Source organism: Bos grunniens, chromosome 15, assembly GCF_055505025.1.
Source record: "Bos grunniens cultivar Pamir isolate PY7600 chromosome 15, Bosgru_T2T1.0, whole genome shotgun sequence".
Lineage (NCBI taxonomy): Eukaryota > Metazoa > Chordata > Mammalia > Artiodactyla > Bovidae > Bos > Bos grunniens.
The window spans coordinates 7,375,578-7,396,643 of NC_141179.1; the positions used below are offsets into that span (position 1 = coordinate 7,375,578).

The following is a 21,066-nucleotide window of genomic DNA, read 5'->3' on the forward strand; positions in this document are numbered from 1 at the left end:
ACAGAGAGCTAACTGATATTTGAAGAAAATTTTCATTTCTCCAACCAAGAAAAATATGATTTATCTTTTCCAAGCCTCACTCTTGTTCTTAAATCTATGTATTTTTACTTGTGGAGAAGCTATACAAGATAACTGTGAGCATCATTCTACGGTAAGAATTTCAGCAATGTTATTTTAGCTAAGAAAGCATGATTATATAGTTTTTAAGATATATACTAGGTGTTTGACAAGATTAATTACAGCACTCAATATAATTTATGGAAAAATTAAAGTGTTTATTTAGAAATGCTGAGACATGCTTAAATAATATTCTTTTTAAACGTAGGAAACTATAAACTGAAGATTGACTCTTAACACATTTCTTGTAAAACATTAAAGAAATTGCAGACCTAGGTTAAAAACTAGACAACAACTTTCCACTTAACTTTAAAAATGAAATATCTGATAGGAAATAAAAAGTTAATTTTACTAAAAAACAAAAACTGTTCTATAAACTTTCATACTTCAAATATGATCTTGTACCTGGTTACTCAGGAAATTTTAAAATTTAATATTAAAAAATTGTATTCTGAGCAATGTCAGAGTGGTAGCTAAGACTGTATGCAATACTATGAGTAGATGGTAATTTGAATCTCTATAATTTAAATATTGGTTTATAATATTTAAATGTTATAAAATGTATTTACCACTGTATCAATATCAAATTCCAAAGTTGAAGCAAGAATAAATTCTAAGAAAGCTACAGAAGTATTAGTAAGAATTCTCTGTGCTAAAAATTTTAGAATCTTATTTACATCTAAAAAACTATAGTTGTAAACTATAGCTGTTTTTGAAAACAGCTAATATGTCAATTGTTATAGGAGGATGGGGAAAGAGCAAAAGTTAAAAGTAGATCTTTGTAGCAAAATGTATTTTGGGCAAATATCTTTTAAATTATGTGATTAGCTCTTCACTTTTCTCTCAATATCCATGTCAAAGATGACAGATCTTGTTATTATTTTCTTTTAATTATAGTTATTTAAATCTTATAACTTCTACCAAAGAATGTTTTAATAATAAAAAACTGGTAATGTATGCTTTAACATTAAAAAACCCAACAATGTACCAATAAGAACTGATACATTTGGAATGACAGCTGTAATCGGCATTTTTTCTTTTTTTTTTGAACATAGTAGTCTGTACTTTATACTCTCCTACCCCCTACCTTGTCCCTCTCTCCTTCCTTCTCCCCACTGGTATTCAAAAGTTTATAGTTGGTTGTTAGCTTTTGATTTCAATTTAATTTTTAAAAATGTATTTTATTGAAGTGTAGTTGATTTATAATGTTGTGTTAATTTCTGCTATACAGCAAAGTGATTCAGTTATATATATTTATATCATACATATATAAAATATGTATCCTTTTTAATATTCCTTTCCATTGTGGTTTATCCTAGGATATTGAATATAGTTCCCTGTGCTACAGAGTAAGACCTCATTGTTTATCCATTCTAGATACAACATTGCTGGCTTTTTAAAATGACATCTGTTGTTGATTTTGCAAAGAAAAATTCCATTCTTTGTTTCTGTTATTATTATTGTTGCCTTTTAAGTCTATGAATACTTTACCTTTCAAATCTGTAAATACTTTAGCTTATACAAAAGCAACAAATCTCCTACACATTTTCCCCTCAGCCCCACATCACAATTCCTACAAATTGGTGGCAGAATGTCCTGCTGGCATAGAAATGTAGGCCTCTCAGGGAACCTTCTTAGTATCCATAGAAGGAATTTCAAATGGCATGATTCCTGAAAGAGGAATGGCTCAGCACTGTATCACACAGGGAAATGTGTAACAGTCAAGGCCATAAAACCACTGTAATGGAAAGTAGGCCCTAAATGAATCCTCTTGGAATTGGAGAGGAAAAAAGAGAGCAAAAGATTTGTTTGTGGAAGTTTGAATTAACCAATTAACTATATAGTCTTTCTTCGTGTATGTCCTAAAATCTCATTTTTTTTCTAGAGTCTTATTTATGATATATTAGGTAATATAACATACTTCATATATTTTTTCTTCTTCTTATTTTTTTTTAATATAAAGGATTCTCCAGGAGTTAACATTGTAGAAGATGAATCTAATACAAAAGGTGAAAGTAAAACTAATGCTACTGTTTACAAAGAAGATTGTGAGGAGTCATGTGATATTAAAACTAAAATTACACGAGAAGAAAAATATTTCATGTGTAGTAAGTATTAAAAATAACCAGAATTATAAAAGTATATGATTTATTATTTCTATGGTCGAGATGGAAAAATATACTTTAACATTTGTTGAGTCATTTACCATATATCCCGATCATCCTAGGTTAGAGGTATATGTCTTGGGCACATAGTAGGTGCTTCACACCTAATTTACCTAATTTGTAAATGAACAATTCCTTCTTCTATATTATATAGCCCAGTAACATCAAGTGACCACAGAAGGCCCTGATACTATCAATTTGCCTAGGACTATTTTCTTAGTTTCGTCTGAATCAATAGAAAATTTCACCTAAATTTTGAGGGGGGAATTAATTAATATTGAATAACTGCTACAATAGATATAATGCAAATTCATAGCCAATTTATGTAGCAAAGCATGAAAAATAAAGAATTTAAAAATTTTCGCTTTTGTTTAAAACTATTTAGTAGCAGCACAGTAATTCTCATGAGTAATTCTCTCATATGAGTAATTCTCATATGTACCTAGGGGATGGGTTGAGAAGGGGGATCAGAAGGAGAGGGAGTTCTGAGCCAGTTCTTATAGGACTTTAACTCCTAGGTCAGAAATATAAAAAGCTCACTTTATTGTGTTTAATTCTGCGTGTAACACAAATATCTCAGGCTTCTCAAACCAATGAGTGTAGGTTTAGATCCATTAAGATAAATGTCTAAATCCAGCAAATATCTAATAGAAAGTGAGAGACCGAAAGTAAAAATGACAGGTGAAACTGAACGAGGCAGATTTTAAACTATCAAGAGTTATTAATGGGATTCTACTGCTAGAGTGAAATTTAGGAAAATAGAAATGACGAATTTTTAAAAGAATAATTATGCAACAATAGGGGACTTCTTTTGTTATAAAGGATATCATCAGTATAATTGAATAAACTTGGATTAAGTCTGAGAATCACTGCATAATTCTTGATTTTGATGGTTGTGTTGGAGAGAATGTCTTTGGTGTAAAATACCCTGAAATATCCAGAGGCATCGTGGTGGCATGCTCTCAAAAGAAGAAAAAATTCTTCACACTGTTCTTACAACTATTCTATGAGTAAGATTGTTTTAAAATAAAAACATTTTTAAAAAGAAAAAATACATGGTAAAAAAGTTTAACCAGAAATCAACCAGTCAAAACTTTTGACTGAGGTTTATTATGGGTGTATATGCTTGTGTGTTTGCATTTTCTTTATACAAAAATATAGCATTAATAGAAAAAAATTAAAAGAGATTTAACTTAGAAATTAACTTTCATGATATGGAATTATTGCCTTTTACTTTCTTATTAATAAGAATTGATGAATTTTTGACCTCCTGCTTCTTTCTCTCTCATAAAGTGAGAATTGATATTCAGAATGTTGTCTCTCATTTATATCAGATTAAATTAGGGGGTTAAAATAGATTATTAGGAAGCATATTTTCATTGGGACGTACTGAAACAATTGTTTTCTTCGTTAATCTTTAGTTAAACAAAAAAGTCCTAAGCAGAATATGCAACTCTATGTATTTAGTTAGATTGAGATGTTATTGCATTTACATATTTATCCAAAATCATTAAAAAATTCTTTATGTTTTACTGTAGTTATTTTCTATAACAATATAATGTTTAGCAAACCCGTTTTATTATGATTTAAGGGAATTTGCAAAATTCTATTGTTTCTTATACACGAAGTACCAAAAAACTACTAAGAAACATGATGGATGAGCAGCAAGCTTCCTTGGATTATTTAATTAATCAGGTATGGCTTTTTTTTTTTTAGAACTGTGCTCTTATTGTATATATACATTGATATAGTTAGCTAGAAGTATAATTGTTTGATTTTTTTAATATCCAGAAATCTATTTAGTGCCTACTATGGCAGAGACACCATAGTAAAGTACAGGCAAACAGAAAGCAATAACCAAAAAAAGGATCTTCACTTAAAGCTTATTCAGTCTGAGCAGGGGGGGTTGGGGGGTGGGGCAGAAAAATGTATTGAAAATGTTGTGAATGCTGTTAGAAAGTTGCACAAAAGAAACTTGAAGAAAGTTGCACAAAAGCAATTCAAAATCTGAGCTGTGGAAAAATTTCCCAGATTATAGAAATTATGAAATGAGTCATGAAAGATGGATAAATACTTCAGAGGTCACAAAGTTTGGGTAAGAAGACTAAGAGCAGGACGTTCCATCCTTGGGGAACTGCTTGAAGTGGTGCAGGGGTGGACTGACTGGTGAGGTAGAGGGTGTATAAGGAAAACTGACTCAAAGAAATAGGAACTAAATCATGCCACACCAAGAAGTCATCGAAGTGTCTGAGCAGGGAAATGCAATGACTAGATTGGCAGCTGGTGTGGAGGATGGCAAGAGGAAGAGCAGATAACAAACTACAGCAAAGGAGCAGACAAGATACAAAGAACAGATCTGCAAGAGTAGTCAAATATAGAAATGGGCAGATGAAGGCAGTGTTCAGGGGAAAATGGTACTGAATTTAATGAATGCTATTTAGCAATCTACTGCTTTATTATAGCAGTGAGAAATTCAAAAGAAAGATGAGCATTATATATGTTTCAAAGCTGGATTTATAAGAGGCTTAGGGATATCAGTTACAGAATTCAGCTAAAAAAGTTTTGTTCCAATACATATTTGCTTAAATGCATGCCTGTGTGTTTAGGTTAATGAGCTCATGAATCGAGTTCTCCTTTTGACAACAGAAGTTTTTAGAAAACAGCTGGATACTTTTCCTCACAGACCAGTTCAGTCACATGGTGAGAACTTTTTGTATTTCAGCCTTTTCATATTTGTCTTTTGTTACTTAAACATTTCATGGACAGGTTGGTACATCTAGAACTTTTGTTTAAAAATTATAGCTTGTTATCATCTAACAGGCTGGAGGAGTAACACCTGCCATTAAGCAAATTTCGGCATAGACAATGCATACTTTTCTGAATTGGCAAACTTTTCTGACCATTTGAAAGCCATGGCTATAGACAGATACTCAGAATTTGTTGAAAATAGCATAGTTTTATTAATATGTAACCGAATGTAGGCTCTCCTTTTACATTTTAGTAATAATCAGTCTTTGCTTAGAAGAAAAAGTCTCAGAATTCCTCCCACCTGTAAGAAGTACTTTTGACATGCTTGAGATGTTTCAAATTAGAATATAAAATTTGAAGAAGAAGCTTGATTCAGAAAGAAACTAGAATTTAGCTCTTTTGATGCTAAAATACAGTATAACAGTACAGTAATTCCTAAAGGAATAGGTTTCTAATAAAAATGCCCTATATATCTTACAGTTGTGAATTAATACCAAAGTTTCAAAGCAAATAAATGTTTATTGACGGCCTAGTAAGCGATCTTTCTTTTTTTCCTTGCAAAGAGAAGGAAATAAACTGTTACTGAGAGCACTTATGTGTCAGGGACTATGACAGGCACTTTCACATGTTATTGTGTTATTTTTTATTATATTATTTTACCTCATTTGTGAGTAGTGAAAATAGTGTAACAAGGTGGTCATGAGCATGGACTTTGGTGTCAGATCATTTGTCTTCAAATCCCTGATCCACTGTTTCCTGATATCAGTTTCCTCATCAGGAAAATAATAGTCTCCTCTGTCCATGGAATTCACCAGTCAAGAATACTGGACTGGGTTGTCATTTCCTCCTAAGGGGAATCTTCCCAACTCAGCGATTAAACCCAGGTCTCCTGCATTGCAGGCAGATTCTTTATCATCTGAGCCACCAGGGAAGCCCAAACTTATAGTACCTACCTTGTATGTTTCTTGTGAGACTTATATGAGTAAATACATCAAAATCTCCTAAAGTATTGCCTGAGCATAATAAGACAGTATAAGAGTTTGCTATGATGATGATTATCATCAGCTAAGGAATATGGAGTCCAGAAAAATCTAAACAATCTGTTCACATTTATTTGTATGGTGATGGCAAAGCAGATACTCTATCACAGATTAGTCCTTTGCAGTAAGCTTCTATCATATCTCTAAGCATAAGCTTATCGTAAAAATATCTCTTAGCAACTCAGAAGAAAGGCAACAAATCTATATCTTCTGGAAGTAAAGGGGAAAGCAAACAATTTTTTACAGCTAACTTTTTGTAGATGATATTTTCTGTATATTTACTGTGTACTAGGCACTATGCTCGGAGAAGGCAATGGCGCGCCACTCCAGTACTCTTGCCTGGAAAATCCTATGGACGGAGGAGACTGGAAGGCTGCAGTCCATGGGGTCTCTGAGGGTCGGACACGACTGAGCAACTTCACTTTCACTTTTCACTTTCATGCATTGGAGAAGGAGATAGCAACCCACTCCAGTGTTCTTGCCTGGAGAATCCCAGGGACGATGGAGTCTGGTGGGCTGCCGTCTATGGGGTCGCACAGAGTCGGACACGACTGAAGTGACTTAGCAGCAGCAGGCACTATGCTAAGTGCTTTACATAATGTCTTATATGTATATTGTCAGAATAACACTATGAAGTAGATAGTATTATTATTATAACAATATTGCACATGAAGAAAAGTAGTTAAGAAACTTAGCTAATAGTTCTGACTAGTAAAGAGTAGAACTAGACTCTAACCCAAGCTTCTGGCTCTGAAGTCTCAGGCTTTGATGTGTTTGTTCTCTGGGTAATTGATATTGTAAGATTAAATTTATTTTATTGTGTTTATAGGAGATAATGCAAAATAAAGCATCTAGAGTAAAATGTAGCATCATATCTGCATAATAGTTATGTTTACAACCTGGAAAGTGGAATGCTTTAGAGGGGGTGATTATAGACTGCTACAGTTCTAGCTATTGTCAACAGAGCAGGCTTTAGCCTCAGCATCAATTCCTCTGGTGAAGAACATGATTCCTTCTTCCTCTCCCTTTGCTTGTTTTTAAAGGGGGCCCCAATACACCAGAATATCTGAAGTTTCAAACAGTGGAGAAAGGATGTGTCAATAGTAGCTAGCCTACTTATTCTTCTGGATTTTCTCTGTGTCATCATTACAGATTTCTGTCACATATTATGTTTCCAAGATAAGTCTAGATTTCTGAAAATACATTATTTATTGGACAAGAGAGTGCATAATTGTAAAACATGTTAAATAAATGTTGATACCAACTGGGCAAATAATCAATAACAGTGAGCTATCAGTGAAGGTTTATTGCAGTGTAAATTATTTAGTCCCAGTTCCTCTGTTCATCTAGATTCTTATGTTTAATGATGAGATGATTTTTCTTTTTAAGAAGTTAAAATCATCATATCATTGTTGCTGTTGTTTAGTTGCTCAGTCATGGACTGCATGATTCAAGAACCTCATGGACTGCAGCACTCCAGGCTTCCCTGTCCATCGCCATCTCCCAGAGCTTGCTCAAACTCATCTCCATTGAGTTGGTGATGCCATCCAACCATTTCATCCTCTGTCGTCCCCTTCTCCTCCTGCCTTCTATCTTTCCCAGCATCAGGGTCTATTCCAATGAGTCAGCTCTTCGCATCAGGCGGACAAAGTATTGGTGCTTCAGCTTCAGTGTCAGTCCTTCCAATGAATATTCAGGGCTGATTTCCTTTAGGATTGACTGGTTTGATCTCCTTGGAGTCCAAGGGACTCTCAAGAGTCTTTTCCAACACCACAGTTCAAAAGCATCAATTCTTCAACACTCAGCTTTCTTTATAGTCCAACTCTCACATCCCTACATGACTACTGGAAAAACCATAGCCTTGACTATTACAGATCTTTGTTGGTAAAGTAATGTCTCTGCTTTTTAATATGCTGTATAGGTTTGTCATAGCTTTTCTTCCAAGGAGCAAGTGTCTTTTAGTTTCATGGCTTCAGTCACCATCTGCAGTGATTTTGGAGCCCAAGAAAATAAAGCCTGTCACTATTTCCATTGGTTCCCCATCTATATTACATTAAGCGATGAGACTGGATGCCATGATCTTAGTTTTCTGAATGTTGAGTTTTAAGCCAACTTTTTCACTCTCCTCTTTCACTTTCATTAAGAGGCTCTTTAGTTCCTCTTCGCTTTCTGCCATAAGGATGGTGTCACCTGCATATTTGAGGTTATTGATATTTCCCTCAGCAATCTTGCTTCCAGCTTGTGCTTTATCCAGCCCAGTGTTTCTCATGATGTACTCTGCATACAAGTTAAATGAGCATATCATTAATGTACATTTTAATAATAATTTCACATAACACTGTCAATTCTTTATAATAAAATGATGAAGTCTTAAATGTATATGTGGAAATATCCTAAATAACTAATTTTACTTTTATAGGTCTAGATTGTACAGATATTAAAGATACCATTGGTTCTGTCACCAAAACACCAAGTGGTTTGTATATAATCCATCCAGAAGGCGCAAGTCATCCGTTTGAGGTAAAGTTTTCCCTTATTATATATGGAATAGGATAGGCATCTAATCTATTTAAATAACATTAGTTTTAATTGTTTTACTATTTTATTTCTTCTTAAAAATTTTCAGATAAATTAGTATAGGTTCCAGTTTCAAAAGTTTTATTTTCTGGGATTCTTTGCCCAAACCACAAACCAGTAAAAGAATTAGAGAGTCTTTCACTTTTCTATTTGAGTGTTTCTGGTTACATTCTTTAAAGTGAGTCCCTTTGGTGCTAGATCTTATCCTTACAGCAGATGGAATTATGTAAAATAAATACTTATTTGCTTTAATTAGCTTATGGATATTAAAAAATAATGGTGTACTTTGTCTTGGAGCTTGATAAAAATACTTTAGTTTCTCTTCCTACACATGGATATACTTTGGATGGTAAATGGCTTTTTGTGATTGTATAAAAAATTAATAATTTAAAAAAACCTTTCACTAAATTGTGAGAAAGATTGAGAAGCTGATCCATTTCTTAAACTGCATAAAATAAATTACTCATATCTATCCTTTCTACCTCTACCATTTCAACTCTATGTATTATTAAAACTATATGTTATTGTATATTGCATATTAATATTATATATATAATTTTCTGGTTACGTTTTTGTGCATTAGAAAGGTTGTAATATGAATATCATACCTTATTAATGGTCTTTATTACACAATAAAATAATTTTTCTAAGTAGATACTATCAGTTTCTCATCTCAGTTGCTAACATTTTCTGACATCTATTAACAGAATGTCAAAAATTGGGAATTAAGTGGGAAATAATTTTAAATTACCTAAATTATCTCACCTACAGATTCAGAAATGGGCCTGAACAGATGTGGAAAGGGAAGGTTTCTAATTTTGTGAAGAGTGGGACGCATAATTACCTCTTTTGTGGGAAAGTGTTGGTTCCCTACCTTCCTCCACACTGCCTTTTTCTGTCTGTGTGTGGGAAGTTTCTGATGGGGAGGATTGCTCTGATTTTCTTGCTTTGTCACTTCAGTGAGTCCTCCATGGTGATCCTCTTAAGGGCACTTAGCAGAGCACCACAGATGCATCTATGAGTCCTGTTGAGATGGGGCATGTGCTAAGTTGCTTCAGTCACGTCTGACTCTTTGCGACCCCGTGGTCTGTAGCCTACCAGGCTTCTCTGTCCATGAGATTCTGCAGGCAAGGATAGTGAAGTGCATTGCATTGCCCTCCTCCAGGGGATCTTCCTGACCCAGGGATCGAACCTGCATCTGTTATGTCTCCTGCAATGGCAGGTGGGTTCTTTACCACTAGCGCCACCTGGGAAGCCCCATAGATGGGGCTTAGACCATGCTTTTCTGTCTGAAAATCTCAATCTGAACACGGGTCATCCAGGCTATGGAGAAAAAAAGCAATCAAAGACAGACACACAGGCATATTTGACACTGTTTTAAAAATCAGTGTTTTGATTAAAAGGAAAAGTTATTTATAAAGAAATGTATCACTCTGCCACATCAGATGGATGTCATTTGTTTTTGCTGTTTTTCAGTTGCTAAGTCAACAACAAAAACAAATGACATCCATCTGATGTGGCAGAGTGATACATTTCTTTATAAATAACTTTTCCTTTTAATCAAAACACTGATTTTTAAAACAATGTCAAATATGCCTGTGTGTCTGTCTTTGATTGCTTTTTTTCTCCATAGCCTGGATGACCCGTGTTCAGATTGAGATTTTCAGACAGAAAAGCATGGTCTAAACCCCATCTATGGGGCTTCCCAGGTGGCGCTAGTGGTAAAGAACCCGCCTGCCATTGCAGGAGACATAACAGATGCAGGTTTGATCATGTCTGATTCTGAGACCCTATGGACTGCAGCACGCCAGGCCCCTCTGTTCTCCACTGTCTCCCAGAGTTTGCTCAGATTCGTATCCACTGAATCGATGATGCTCCTGCCTCTGTCTCCTTTGCCTTCAATCTTTCCCAGCATCAGGGTCTTTTCCAGTGAGTCAGCTCTTCACATCATGTGGCCATGATGTGAAGCTTTAGCTTTAGCTTCAGCATCAGTCCTTCCAATGAATATTCAGGGTTGATTTCCTTTAGAACTGACTGGTTTCATCTCCTTGTGGTCCAAGGACTCTCAAGAGTCTTCTCCAGTACCACAATTCAAAAGCATCAGTTCTTCAGCACTCAGCCTTCTTTATGGTCTAACTCTCACCTGTACATGACTACTGGAAAAACCATAACATTGACTATATGCACTTTTGTTGGCAAAGTGATGTCTCTGCTTTTTAATACACTGTCTAGGTTAGGTTTATCAAAGTTTTCCTCCCAAGGAGCAAGCATGTTTTAATTTCATGGCTGCACTCACTGTCCACAGTGATTTTGGAGCCCAAGAAAATAAAATCTGTCACTTTTATTACTGTAAAATCAGTCACTATTATTACTCAACTGAAAAATATTTATAAAGTTGAGGAATAAGAGCCTTAAAATGCTACAAACACATATATTGACTGAAGCAGGGACTGCAGTTATGTTTGTTTTATAACAAACAGTATTATTTCTTGAGATTTAAAAAAAAAATCTGAATATTTTAATGATATACAGCTGCATTGAAACTTTCAGTGGCAGTATCGTCTCTTTCTCTAGGCTCAGGGTGAAGTATGGGATTCCCTAATAGCTCAGTTGGTAAAGAATCCACCTGCAATGCAGGAGACCCCAGTTTGATTCCTCGGTCAGGAAGATCCACTGAAGAAGGGATAGGCTACCCAGTCCAGGATTCTTGGGCTTCCCTTGTGGTTCAGCTGGTAAAGAATCTGCCTTCAATTCAGGAGACCTGGGTTCAACCCCTGGGTTGGGAAAATCCCCTGGAGAAGAGAAAGGCTACTCACTCCAGTAATCTGGCCTAGAGAATTCCAAGGACTATAAAGTCCACGGGGTCGCAAAGAGTCGGACATGACTGAGTGACTTGCACAAGCTTGAAGTATGAGTTTTATATCAAAGAATGAAAATAATAGCATGTTGTTTTTGTCTTTTCTGGGTTTATTTTAGGTTATGTGTGACATGGATTACAGAGGAGGTGGATGGACTGTGATACAGAAAAGGATCGATGGGATAATTGATTTCCAAAAGTTGTGGTGTGATTATCTGGATGGATTTGGTGACCTCTTAGGTCAAATTTTATTCATTTCTCCTCTTTTTTCTTCTTTTTGGTATTATGCCTATAGACTGTCTGTATTGGTCAAATTATTAGTAAAAATAGTAAATCCTGTGTGTATAAAAACATGACTTAAGCTACTCTCTGATCATTAGCCAAATTATTTAAAATAAGGAGGTCTTCAGTTGGGATCTAGATATCTTTATTTTTAGATGCCTGTTGAAATGTGATTTGACTGAAAATTGTAAGTTGGGTATTTATTAAGTATTGATTATACACCCAGCAGCGTTCTGGCAGATGGTCAATAGTTATTTGTAGAATTAAAAACTGAATGAACAGGGACCTTGAAATTCTTGAGATTTGTGCTGTGTCTGTATAAACAAATGAAATGGAAATTTGGGGTACATTGTGTATGAGCTCAAATAATGTGAACTGAAAGTAGTGCTTTATAAAAGCATCAGTAAAAATCACTATGCTCAAAATTTGGCAAATGGAAACCCCAGGTGAACTGTAAAATCTGTTCCCAATATTCCATGGCAACATCACTTTGGCTGTTGAACAGAAACATTAGTATTTCTGAACACTGCAGAATTTTACATTAATTGGAACATTTGCAGGTGACTTTGATCATTTTTATGCTATTATTTTAAGTTGCTGTTGTTATAACTTAAAATATTTAACATCCCATAATAATGTCATTCAAGGATTTAGTAAGTGGTGGTGTTAGTCCTACTGCTAAAAACCCTACTGCATGTCAGAGAGGTTAGAAAATGTGTGAAATTTAATAAAATGTCACAAAGAAGGCCAAATAGCTGCCATACTATGGAGTGCAGTTGATATACTTGTGTTTTCTCAGCATTACCTCCAATTTTCCAACAAGCCCGGCCATCTGAATCAAGCAGTCATAGATCTGCATACTCTAAATTGTTATTTTCCTTACATAATCCTTATTTCTGTAGGGAGATCATTTTAGTTTTAATGAAAAATGTCTTCAGGCAGATATACTTTGGTAAACAGACTGCTTTGTATTTGGCCTATTAAAGAAATAAACAGTATTTAGGAAAGTATCTTAAGTTACACTTGGGATTTGGGGTATAGGGGAAGTGTGGCAAGGACATTTAATTGGTGTCAGACTAGGAGAAACCAAGCAGTCCTGTCTTACTTGTCCGTCTTTCTTACTTCCTTTCTTCCTGTACTTCTTCAGAATATCTTAAGTTCTAGGTGGGTATGCCGCTAAAATGTTCCTGCAAGCCCTTGAGAGTGACTTAATGTCTTAGCTATGGTTTTAAGAGTCTGAATGCTGTCACATCATCCCCAACTCTTTGAAGTTAATTTTACTAGACCTTACTTCCTTTGGTAATTTCATGATTCAGGCAGAGGGATGTGCTTCAGAGCAGGAGTGTTCACATTTAGGCCGTGTCAGTGAGTAGAGGGAGGTAGAATGCCAATGGCTAGAACATGCAAATACGCAGTTTGTATTACGGAGTTTAGGAATTCATCCTGGATCTACAATCATCTTGGAAATACTGACCCTAACCTGAGATTACTCTGGTGTTTCTACCTTACATTTTCATTCATTCAGAGGTAACTGACAAGCTGCATTATAACAAAGAAATATTAGTTCACAAAACATTATTCTCAAAGACAGAGAAAGAATAATTTCTATTGAGCACTTTCAGGACATATTTCTTTAGGAGTTGCTGATATGGAGGTTAAACCTCTTACATTTACTGGTATACATCATTTTGTTGTTGCTGCTAAGTCGCTTCAGTCGTGTCTGACTCTGTGCGACTCCATAGACGGCTGCCCACCAGGCTCCTGGGATTCTCCAGGCAAGAACACTGGAGTGGGTTGCCATTTCCTTCCCAAACATTTTGTTACTTGCCATAATATTTGAACTGGTAGTTTTTGTTGATATGCCTTAAGGTAGAACTTGACTTTTTACTTAATCTTTAAATGACTTTTTGAATTTAATTTAGGCAGTTAAAAAATGAAACAATCTAGTTATCCTTGGTCTAGTAAAGCAGAAATGGGAAGATATACACACACACATATATATATATATTGGCAAATTAGGCACACAGTGATAATTTGAGCTAGGGCCATCTATTCCCTCAAATAATTTATGTGGACCATCTCAGAGTTATTGAAACACCAAACAACATCAAGCACTTAATAACACAGGGTTATGCTAATAAAACGAGTTATTTTAAATATGCTATAACATATTTAAAAAAGCATTTTTTTTAACAGGTGAGTTTTGGCTAGGACTGAAAAAGACTTTTTATATAGTGAATCAGAAGAATACCAGTTTTATGCTGCATGTGGCACTGGAATCTGAAGATGACACATTAGCTTATGCATCATATGATGATTTTTGGATAGAGGATGAAACAAAATTTTTTAAAGTGCACTTAGGACGATATTCAGGAAATGCTGGTAAGTTTTTTATTCCTAAAATTATCCAAAAGATTTAAATCTAGCTGATTCAATATTAGATGAAGATAAAAAGTAATATATTTATTTTGGCATATATATATATTTATATAACTGTTGACAGATTAGATTAAGAATGAGAAAACTGTTTAAGTCTTGAGTTTTGAAACTCTGCTATGATGGTTGCATCATCTCATGGTTTTGAGCTGCTTTATACACTTTAAAACAACTTGCCATATGTAATCTCAATTGATTCTTTAGATAGCGATTCTGTGGGACAGGCTGGGAAGGCATTATTTCCATTTTCATGTTCTGAAAGTCCAGCATTTAAAAGTCTTAGAATGTTAGAGCTGATCTTCACTCTTCTCGCTTCACAGGTGAAGAAAGATTAAGTGACTTCCCGGGATGCCAGCTCATGACATCTGAGCCGTGGCAAGGACCCAGGCTGATAGAACAACTAGTTTAATGGGTTTTTAAGGGTCTATATTTCAGTGCATCTACTTTCCGCCCCCCAAAATTATATTTGTTAGCACTTTAAAATACTTGATGTTAAATTTATATTTTGATGTTGATATTTTAAACTTGAGTTAATATTAAATTTAGCTCTTCTGTTGATTGCTCATGATGGTTCTTGTTCAGTAGGTATGATTAGTGTTAGAAATCCAAAAATGAATGAGTTGCGCTTCCAGCTCTTTAACTGATCACAATATAGAGGGGAAGAGTAAATAGAACTGGAAACAGAATAGAACAGAATACTGATACATCTTTGGAGGTTAGTTCAGTTCAGTTCAGTCGCTCAGTCGTGTCCGACTCTTTGCGACCCCATGAATTGCAGCACGCCAGGCCTCCCTGTCCATCACCAACTCCCAGAGTTCACTCAAACTCACGTCCATCTCCATCGAGTAGGTGATGCCATCCAGCCATCTCATCCTCTGTCATCCCCTTCTCCTCCTGCCCCCAATCCCTCCCAGCATCAGAGTCTTTTCCAATGAGTCAACTCTTCTCATGAGGTGGCCAAAGTACTGGAGTTTCAGCTTTAGCATCATTCCTTCCAAAGAACACCCAGGGCTGATCTCCTTTAGAATGGACTGGTTGGATCTCCTTGCAGTCCAAGGGACTGAGGTTAAGAGAGAGAGAATGATTCCGACTGATTGCATCCAGGAAATCTTCATGGAAGGGTGATTTTCAACAAAAAATTAATGTTAGATTCAACCTGGGATGCTTTTTGAAAGTACATACTTATGCAGAATCTGATGCAGTAAGTTTGGGCCCAGGTATTTGTATCAACTAGATGGATATTTAGCATCCTTATAGTTGAGAATCAGTGATTTGTACTTGGAGGAATGGATGGCATTTGGGCAAATGAATGTTGGCAAAGAGAACAGTTTGAGACAAGGCACAGAAATGGAGAACACATTAGTGAATGCCAGATAAAGGGGATAGGGCAGAGGTGGGGCCGGATGGTGTGTGGCAAAGGAGCAGCACAGACCCTTGTGATAAGAGAATGTACAACAAAGTTTACATTACCCTTTCATGATTCAAAGATTCAGAAAAAATTCCAATGTTTGAAAAGTGCCATATCATGCTATATATAGGATTTTTTTGGACAAAAAGGAAAAGAGAACACAAAATGGGCTAATTGATAAAGACATATTTAGGGAACTCTATTTGGCATTTCTTTCCTAAAATGAGATGTATTTTCATGTTTCATTTGTTTTAAAAAAAAATACAAAAGAAGCCATCATTCAGTTCATACTGCTACTGTTTGGTCCTTTTACACAGTTAGCAAAGATGTAATACTTTTCAATTTAACTGATAATATGCAGAGTTTTACCTAGGCCATCACAGACCTCTGTAATTTGTGCCATTAAATGTCCACTTGTGAAGAAGGGCATGGCAACCCACTCCAGGACTCTTGCCTGGAGAATCCTATGGACAGAGGAAACCAGTGGGCTACAGTCCATAGTGTTGTAGAGAGTTGGACACGAGTTGGACACGACTGAGGCAACTTAGCACGCATGCAATGTCCACTTGAAGATGTTTGTTATGTTGAGGAATTCATTACCAGATTTTGGCCTATTGCTCCTGGAGGAGAGATTTTAATCTGATATCTAGTAAAAAGTAATTTAAGCCTTAGTTTTAGATGCAATGCTTTTTCATGATTGGTTGGTAAAGGTTGATTAAAATTACAAAAAGTGCCTTTAAATTTAGTCATCAAAAAAATCTATTTTACCTAGGTGATGCATTCCGGGGCTTCAGAAAAGAAGATAATCAAAATGCAATGCCTTTCAGCACACCAGATGTTGATAATGACGGGTGTCGTCCTGCATGCTTCATCAGTGATCAGTCTGTGAAGAGCTGCAGCCACCTCAGTAACAATACCGGCTGGTGGTTCAGCCAGTGTGGTCTCGCAAATCTGAATGGCATTCATCACTTCTCTGGAAAGTTGATTACAACTGGAATTCGATGGGACACGTGGACTAAAAACAACTCACCCATCAAGATTAAATCTGCTTCGATGAAAATTAGAAGAACTTACAATCCATATTTTAAATAATCTCATTTAAAAATTTAATGCTATTTTTGATAATATATAAAAGATTCTACATAGTTCTCTTTTTACTGTTTTAAGCACATTTGCCAAAATTTAACCATAGATGACATCTAGGTATTATGAATCTAATTAGAAATCTTTAATTTTGTAGGGTTTTAATAAAGGAAAACATGGCTCAATGTATGCTTTTACTACTACCTATATTAGTAATATATAATAAAATCTGTTTTGAGTGAATTGCAACTTGTCTACCTGAAATCTATTGTCCTTTTAAAGGATTTTCCCTTTTCTTTAAAGCATATATAACCATAGTAGAGTGTTAGGAAAATTAAAAAGGCATTCTATTTATTGCTATATTTATTTGAAATAGTTACCCATATAATCCACAGATAATTTCTATAGAAGACAATTATATAGAATAATTTTGTGCAGATTAATATATAAACTTCACATGGTTTAAAAACCTATTTCTGAGTGACTCCATAATACTTTACAATTAATAAGAGTTTGCTGCAAAAATAAAGTCTTCCTTGTTTTCTTATTTTATTGTGGCTAATAAATTTACTTTTATTTGTAATAAACTGACTATACATTTGTATCCTGAGCAGATGAATTCTGATGGTGGCTTCTCTGGTAGCTCAGTAGATAAAGAATCTGACTGCAATGCAGGAGACCAGGGTTTGATCCCTGGGTTGGGAAGATTCCCTGGAGAAGGAAATGGCAACCCACTCAGTATTCTTGCCTGGAAAAATCCCATAGATTTTCCCATATCCTATAGGATATATCCTTTCTTCCTCATAGGATAGAGAAGCCTGACAGGCTACAGTCCATGGAGTCACAAGAGTTGGACACAACTAAACTACCAGTTGCATTTTAAAACATATTTGTATCTTAACTCTTTTTAAGCCAATAGGAATGGTGTGAACTTTAAGTGAAGAAGAAAGAGCAATGAATCAGTGGGTTAGAGGTGGCTCTAGGAGCAAACTTATCCCTTCTACTTTTCATGAAGTTTGAAGGAGTTGGAATGGTTAGGCTTCTATAGGAAAACATAGCAAGGAATGTGCTGGACCAAATTTCAATTAATTAAGAAAATTAGGGTTGAACGGAAAAGTACTTTGTCCAGAGTTAGGATTATACAATGTACAAAGGAGGGTAGAAGTATCTGAAAAAATGAAGTGAGAGGAGGTCTGAATTACAGGCAAAGACAAATATCTTGTGATATCACTTATATGGGGAATATTAAAAAAAAATGGTACAAATGAACTTATTTCCAAAACAGAAATAGAGACACAGATGTAGGAAACAAGCTTATGGTTACCATGGGGGAAAGAGTGGGGATACATTAGGAGACTGGGAATGACTTATACATACTACTATACATAAAATAGATAACTATTGAGAACTACTGTATAACACTATTCTATATACAGGATCTTCCCTGTAGCTTAGATGGTGAAGAATCTGCCTGCAATGCAAGAGACCTGGGTTCGATCCCTGGGTTGGGAAGATCCTCTGGAGAAGGGAATGGCAACCCTTTCCAGTATTCTGGCCTGGAGAATCCCATGGACAGAGAAGCCTGGTGGGCCACAGTCCATGGGGTCGCAGAGTTGGACACAACTAAGTGACTAACACTACACTACCTTATAGCGCAGGGAACTCTACTCAGTACTCTGTAATAGCTTATATGAGAAAAGAATCTAAAAAAGTGGATACATGTAATGTGTAAATGATTAACTTTGCTGTACAGCAGAAAATAACACAATATTGTAAATCAGCTATGTTGTTTTGTTGTTTACCTGCTAAGTCATGTCCCACTCTTTAAGACCACATGTATTGTAACCTGCCAGGCTCTGTCTATGGGGTTTCCCAGGCAAGAATACTGGAGTGATTTTGCACTTCCTTCCCATCTGAGCCCAGCCCAGTGATCAAGCCCACATCTCCTGCTTTGCAGTTCAATTCTTTACCATGCATGAAGGTATAGAGATCACAGTGCATTATCTAAGTCCAGCAAAAGGCTTAACTTGATTAGAACACAAACACTGATTTAAGCTCAGGGATGAGCAAAAATGACATGTTCACCTCTCAAGAGTGCTTTCACTTTGATCTCCTCTCCAAGCAGTGAATAAATCATGTACAGAACATGAACAGGATATAGTTGCAAGTGGGTAAGTATGGTTTCCCATGGCCTTCTGTCCATGGATAAATGGTTCCACTTAAAAATACAAATGCTTTGTTATTTTGTCAACTTAATTATCAGTAAACATTAAAACTGTGTCCAGTTTAAAAATCAAAAGAAAAATATACAGATCAAAAAACTTTGCTCTACACCAGCATGTGAAAGTCACTCAGTTGTGTCCATAACTCTTTGCAACCCCATGGACTATACAGTCCATGGAATTCTCCAGGCCAGAATACTGGAGTCGGTAGCCATTCCCTTCTTCAGGGGATCTTCCCAACCCAGAGATAGAATCCAGGTCTCCCACACTGCAGGTGAATTCTTTACCAGTTGAGCCACCAGGGAAGCCCAGCATAGATTAGTTATAAATAAAAAAGTTAACATTCATAATAGCTTTGAGAACTAAAGTGCTTAGAAGTAGGTTACTAATCTATTTTAAAACTGAGAAACATAAATGACTCTAAATGGCAGCATAGTCATGTTCTTTGTAGAGGAGATTTGGTGCAAATGGCTCCAGGCTTTCCAAGTGGTGCTAGTGGTAAAGAACCTGCCTGCTAATACAGGAGACTTAAGAGATGCCACAAGGGCTTCCTTTGTGGCTCAGCTGGTAAAGAATCAGCCTGCAATGCGGGAGACATGGGTTCGATCCCTGGGTTGGGAAGATCCCCTGGAGAAGGAAATGGCAATCCACTCCAGTACTATTGCCTGGAAAACCCCATGGACAGAGGAGCCTAGTAGGCTACAGTCCATGGGGCCGCAAAGAGTCGAACATGACTGAGCGACTTCACTTTCACTTTTCACTTAAGAGATGCAAGTTCGATCTCTGGGTGGGAAAGATCCCTTGAAGGAGGGCATGGCAACCCATTCCAGTATTCTTGCCTAGAGAATCCCATGGATAGAGAAGCTTGGTGGACTACAGTCCATGGAGTAGCAGAGTTGGACTCAATTGAAGCGACTTAATCAGTTGAGTCGGAGAAGGCAATGGCACCCCACTCCAGTACTCTAGCCTGGAAAATCCCATGGACGGAGGAGCCTGGTGGGCTGCAGTCCATGGGGTTGCGAAGAGTGGGACAGGACTGAGCGACTTCACTTTCACTTTTCACTTTCCTGTATTGGAGAAGGAAATGGCAACCCACTCCAGTGTTCTTGCCTGGAGAATCCCAGGGATGGGGGAGCCTGGTGGGCTGCCGTCTATGGGGTTGCACAGAGTCGGACACGACTGAATCGACTTAGCAGCAGCAGCAATCAATTCAGTTCAGTTCAGTTGCTCAGTCGTGTCTGACTCTTTTCGACCCCATGAATCACAGCACGCCAGGCCTCCCTGTCCATCACCAACTCCCGGAGTTCACTCAGACTCACGTCCATCGAGTCAACGATGCCATCCAGCCATCTCATCCTCTGTCATCTGCTGGGAGCCAGCGTGAGGAACTCTGCCTGTGGCAAAGGTCATGACTAAGGAGGCTTGGCATACGCAAAGGCGGGATCGAGCCTCAGGAGTCCCCCTGGAAATTCTCAAGCATCTTCCCCCAAAACCAGAATCTGCCTACTTTACTGCTTTGTGCTCTCACCTACACCTCTGACTTCACGGGGGGCTGCCCCCCACCACCTCTCTCTGAAAAAGAGTTAACTTACAGCTCCAGTTAATAAAGTTCCTGGGCGTGCCAAGGGTGTTTCAAACTACAAACTCCTTTGGAAGTCCTCTAGCCTGCCTGAATAGGTTCTTCCAGCCACATGTGATTGTTCAGAGCCTCCCAACTGTGAGAGGCATGAGATGTTCTAAACTGTCTAAATACAGATTCCTTTGAGCAGTTAAAAGACTGATTAGAAATTGTATTGGTGAAGGGTTTTTCACTTGTTGGGCCAATGTTTGCTGCTAAGTTTCCATATCCCTTACCTACTTTATCCCTGGCAGTGTATTGATTAATATAATTGGTGCATAGGAATGTAAGTAGTAGCTTTAATGTTTGTAACCTTGGACCCTTGAGTTAATTCTTTTTCTTGTTATAGTCCACCACACCTTTGCCCTGTAGGAATGCAAATTTATCTAATGCTTTCAGAGGGTGGTGCCTGACTTTAGAATAATCACCTTTAGAGAAAAATAAGTTTTCTGAAGAAAGGATCTTAAAATGTTAACAGGTCTCCGGGCCAGAAGATGATGTAAATCACCTAAA

General features: G+C 36.7%; 1 protein-coding gene across 1 annotated transcript; it reads left to right on the forward strand.

Annotated features, from left to right (window-relative positions):
* ANGPTL5 (angiopoietin like 5) lies at window positions 1–16,962 on the forward strand. The gene is made up of 8 exons (XM_086338900.1): window positions 1–151; window positions 2,081–2,225; window positions 3,874–3,977; window positions 4,889–4,982; window positions 8,490–8,590; window positions 11,624–11,744; window positions 13,983–14,168; window positions 16,403–16,962. The coding sequence occupies exons 1-8, from the start codon at window positions 56–58 to the stop codon at window positions 16,720–16,722; spliced, it is 1,167 nt and encodes a 388-aa protein (XP_086195026.1). The 5' UTR covers window positions 1–55; the 3' UTR covers window positions 16,723–16,962.
* Window positions 16,963–21,066: the final 4,104 nt, after the last annotated feature.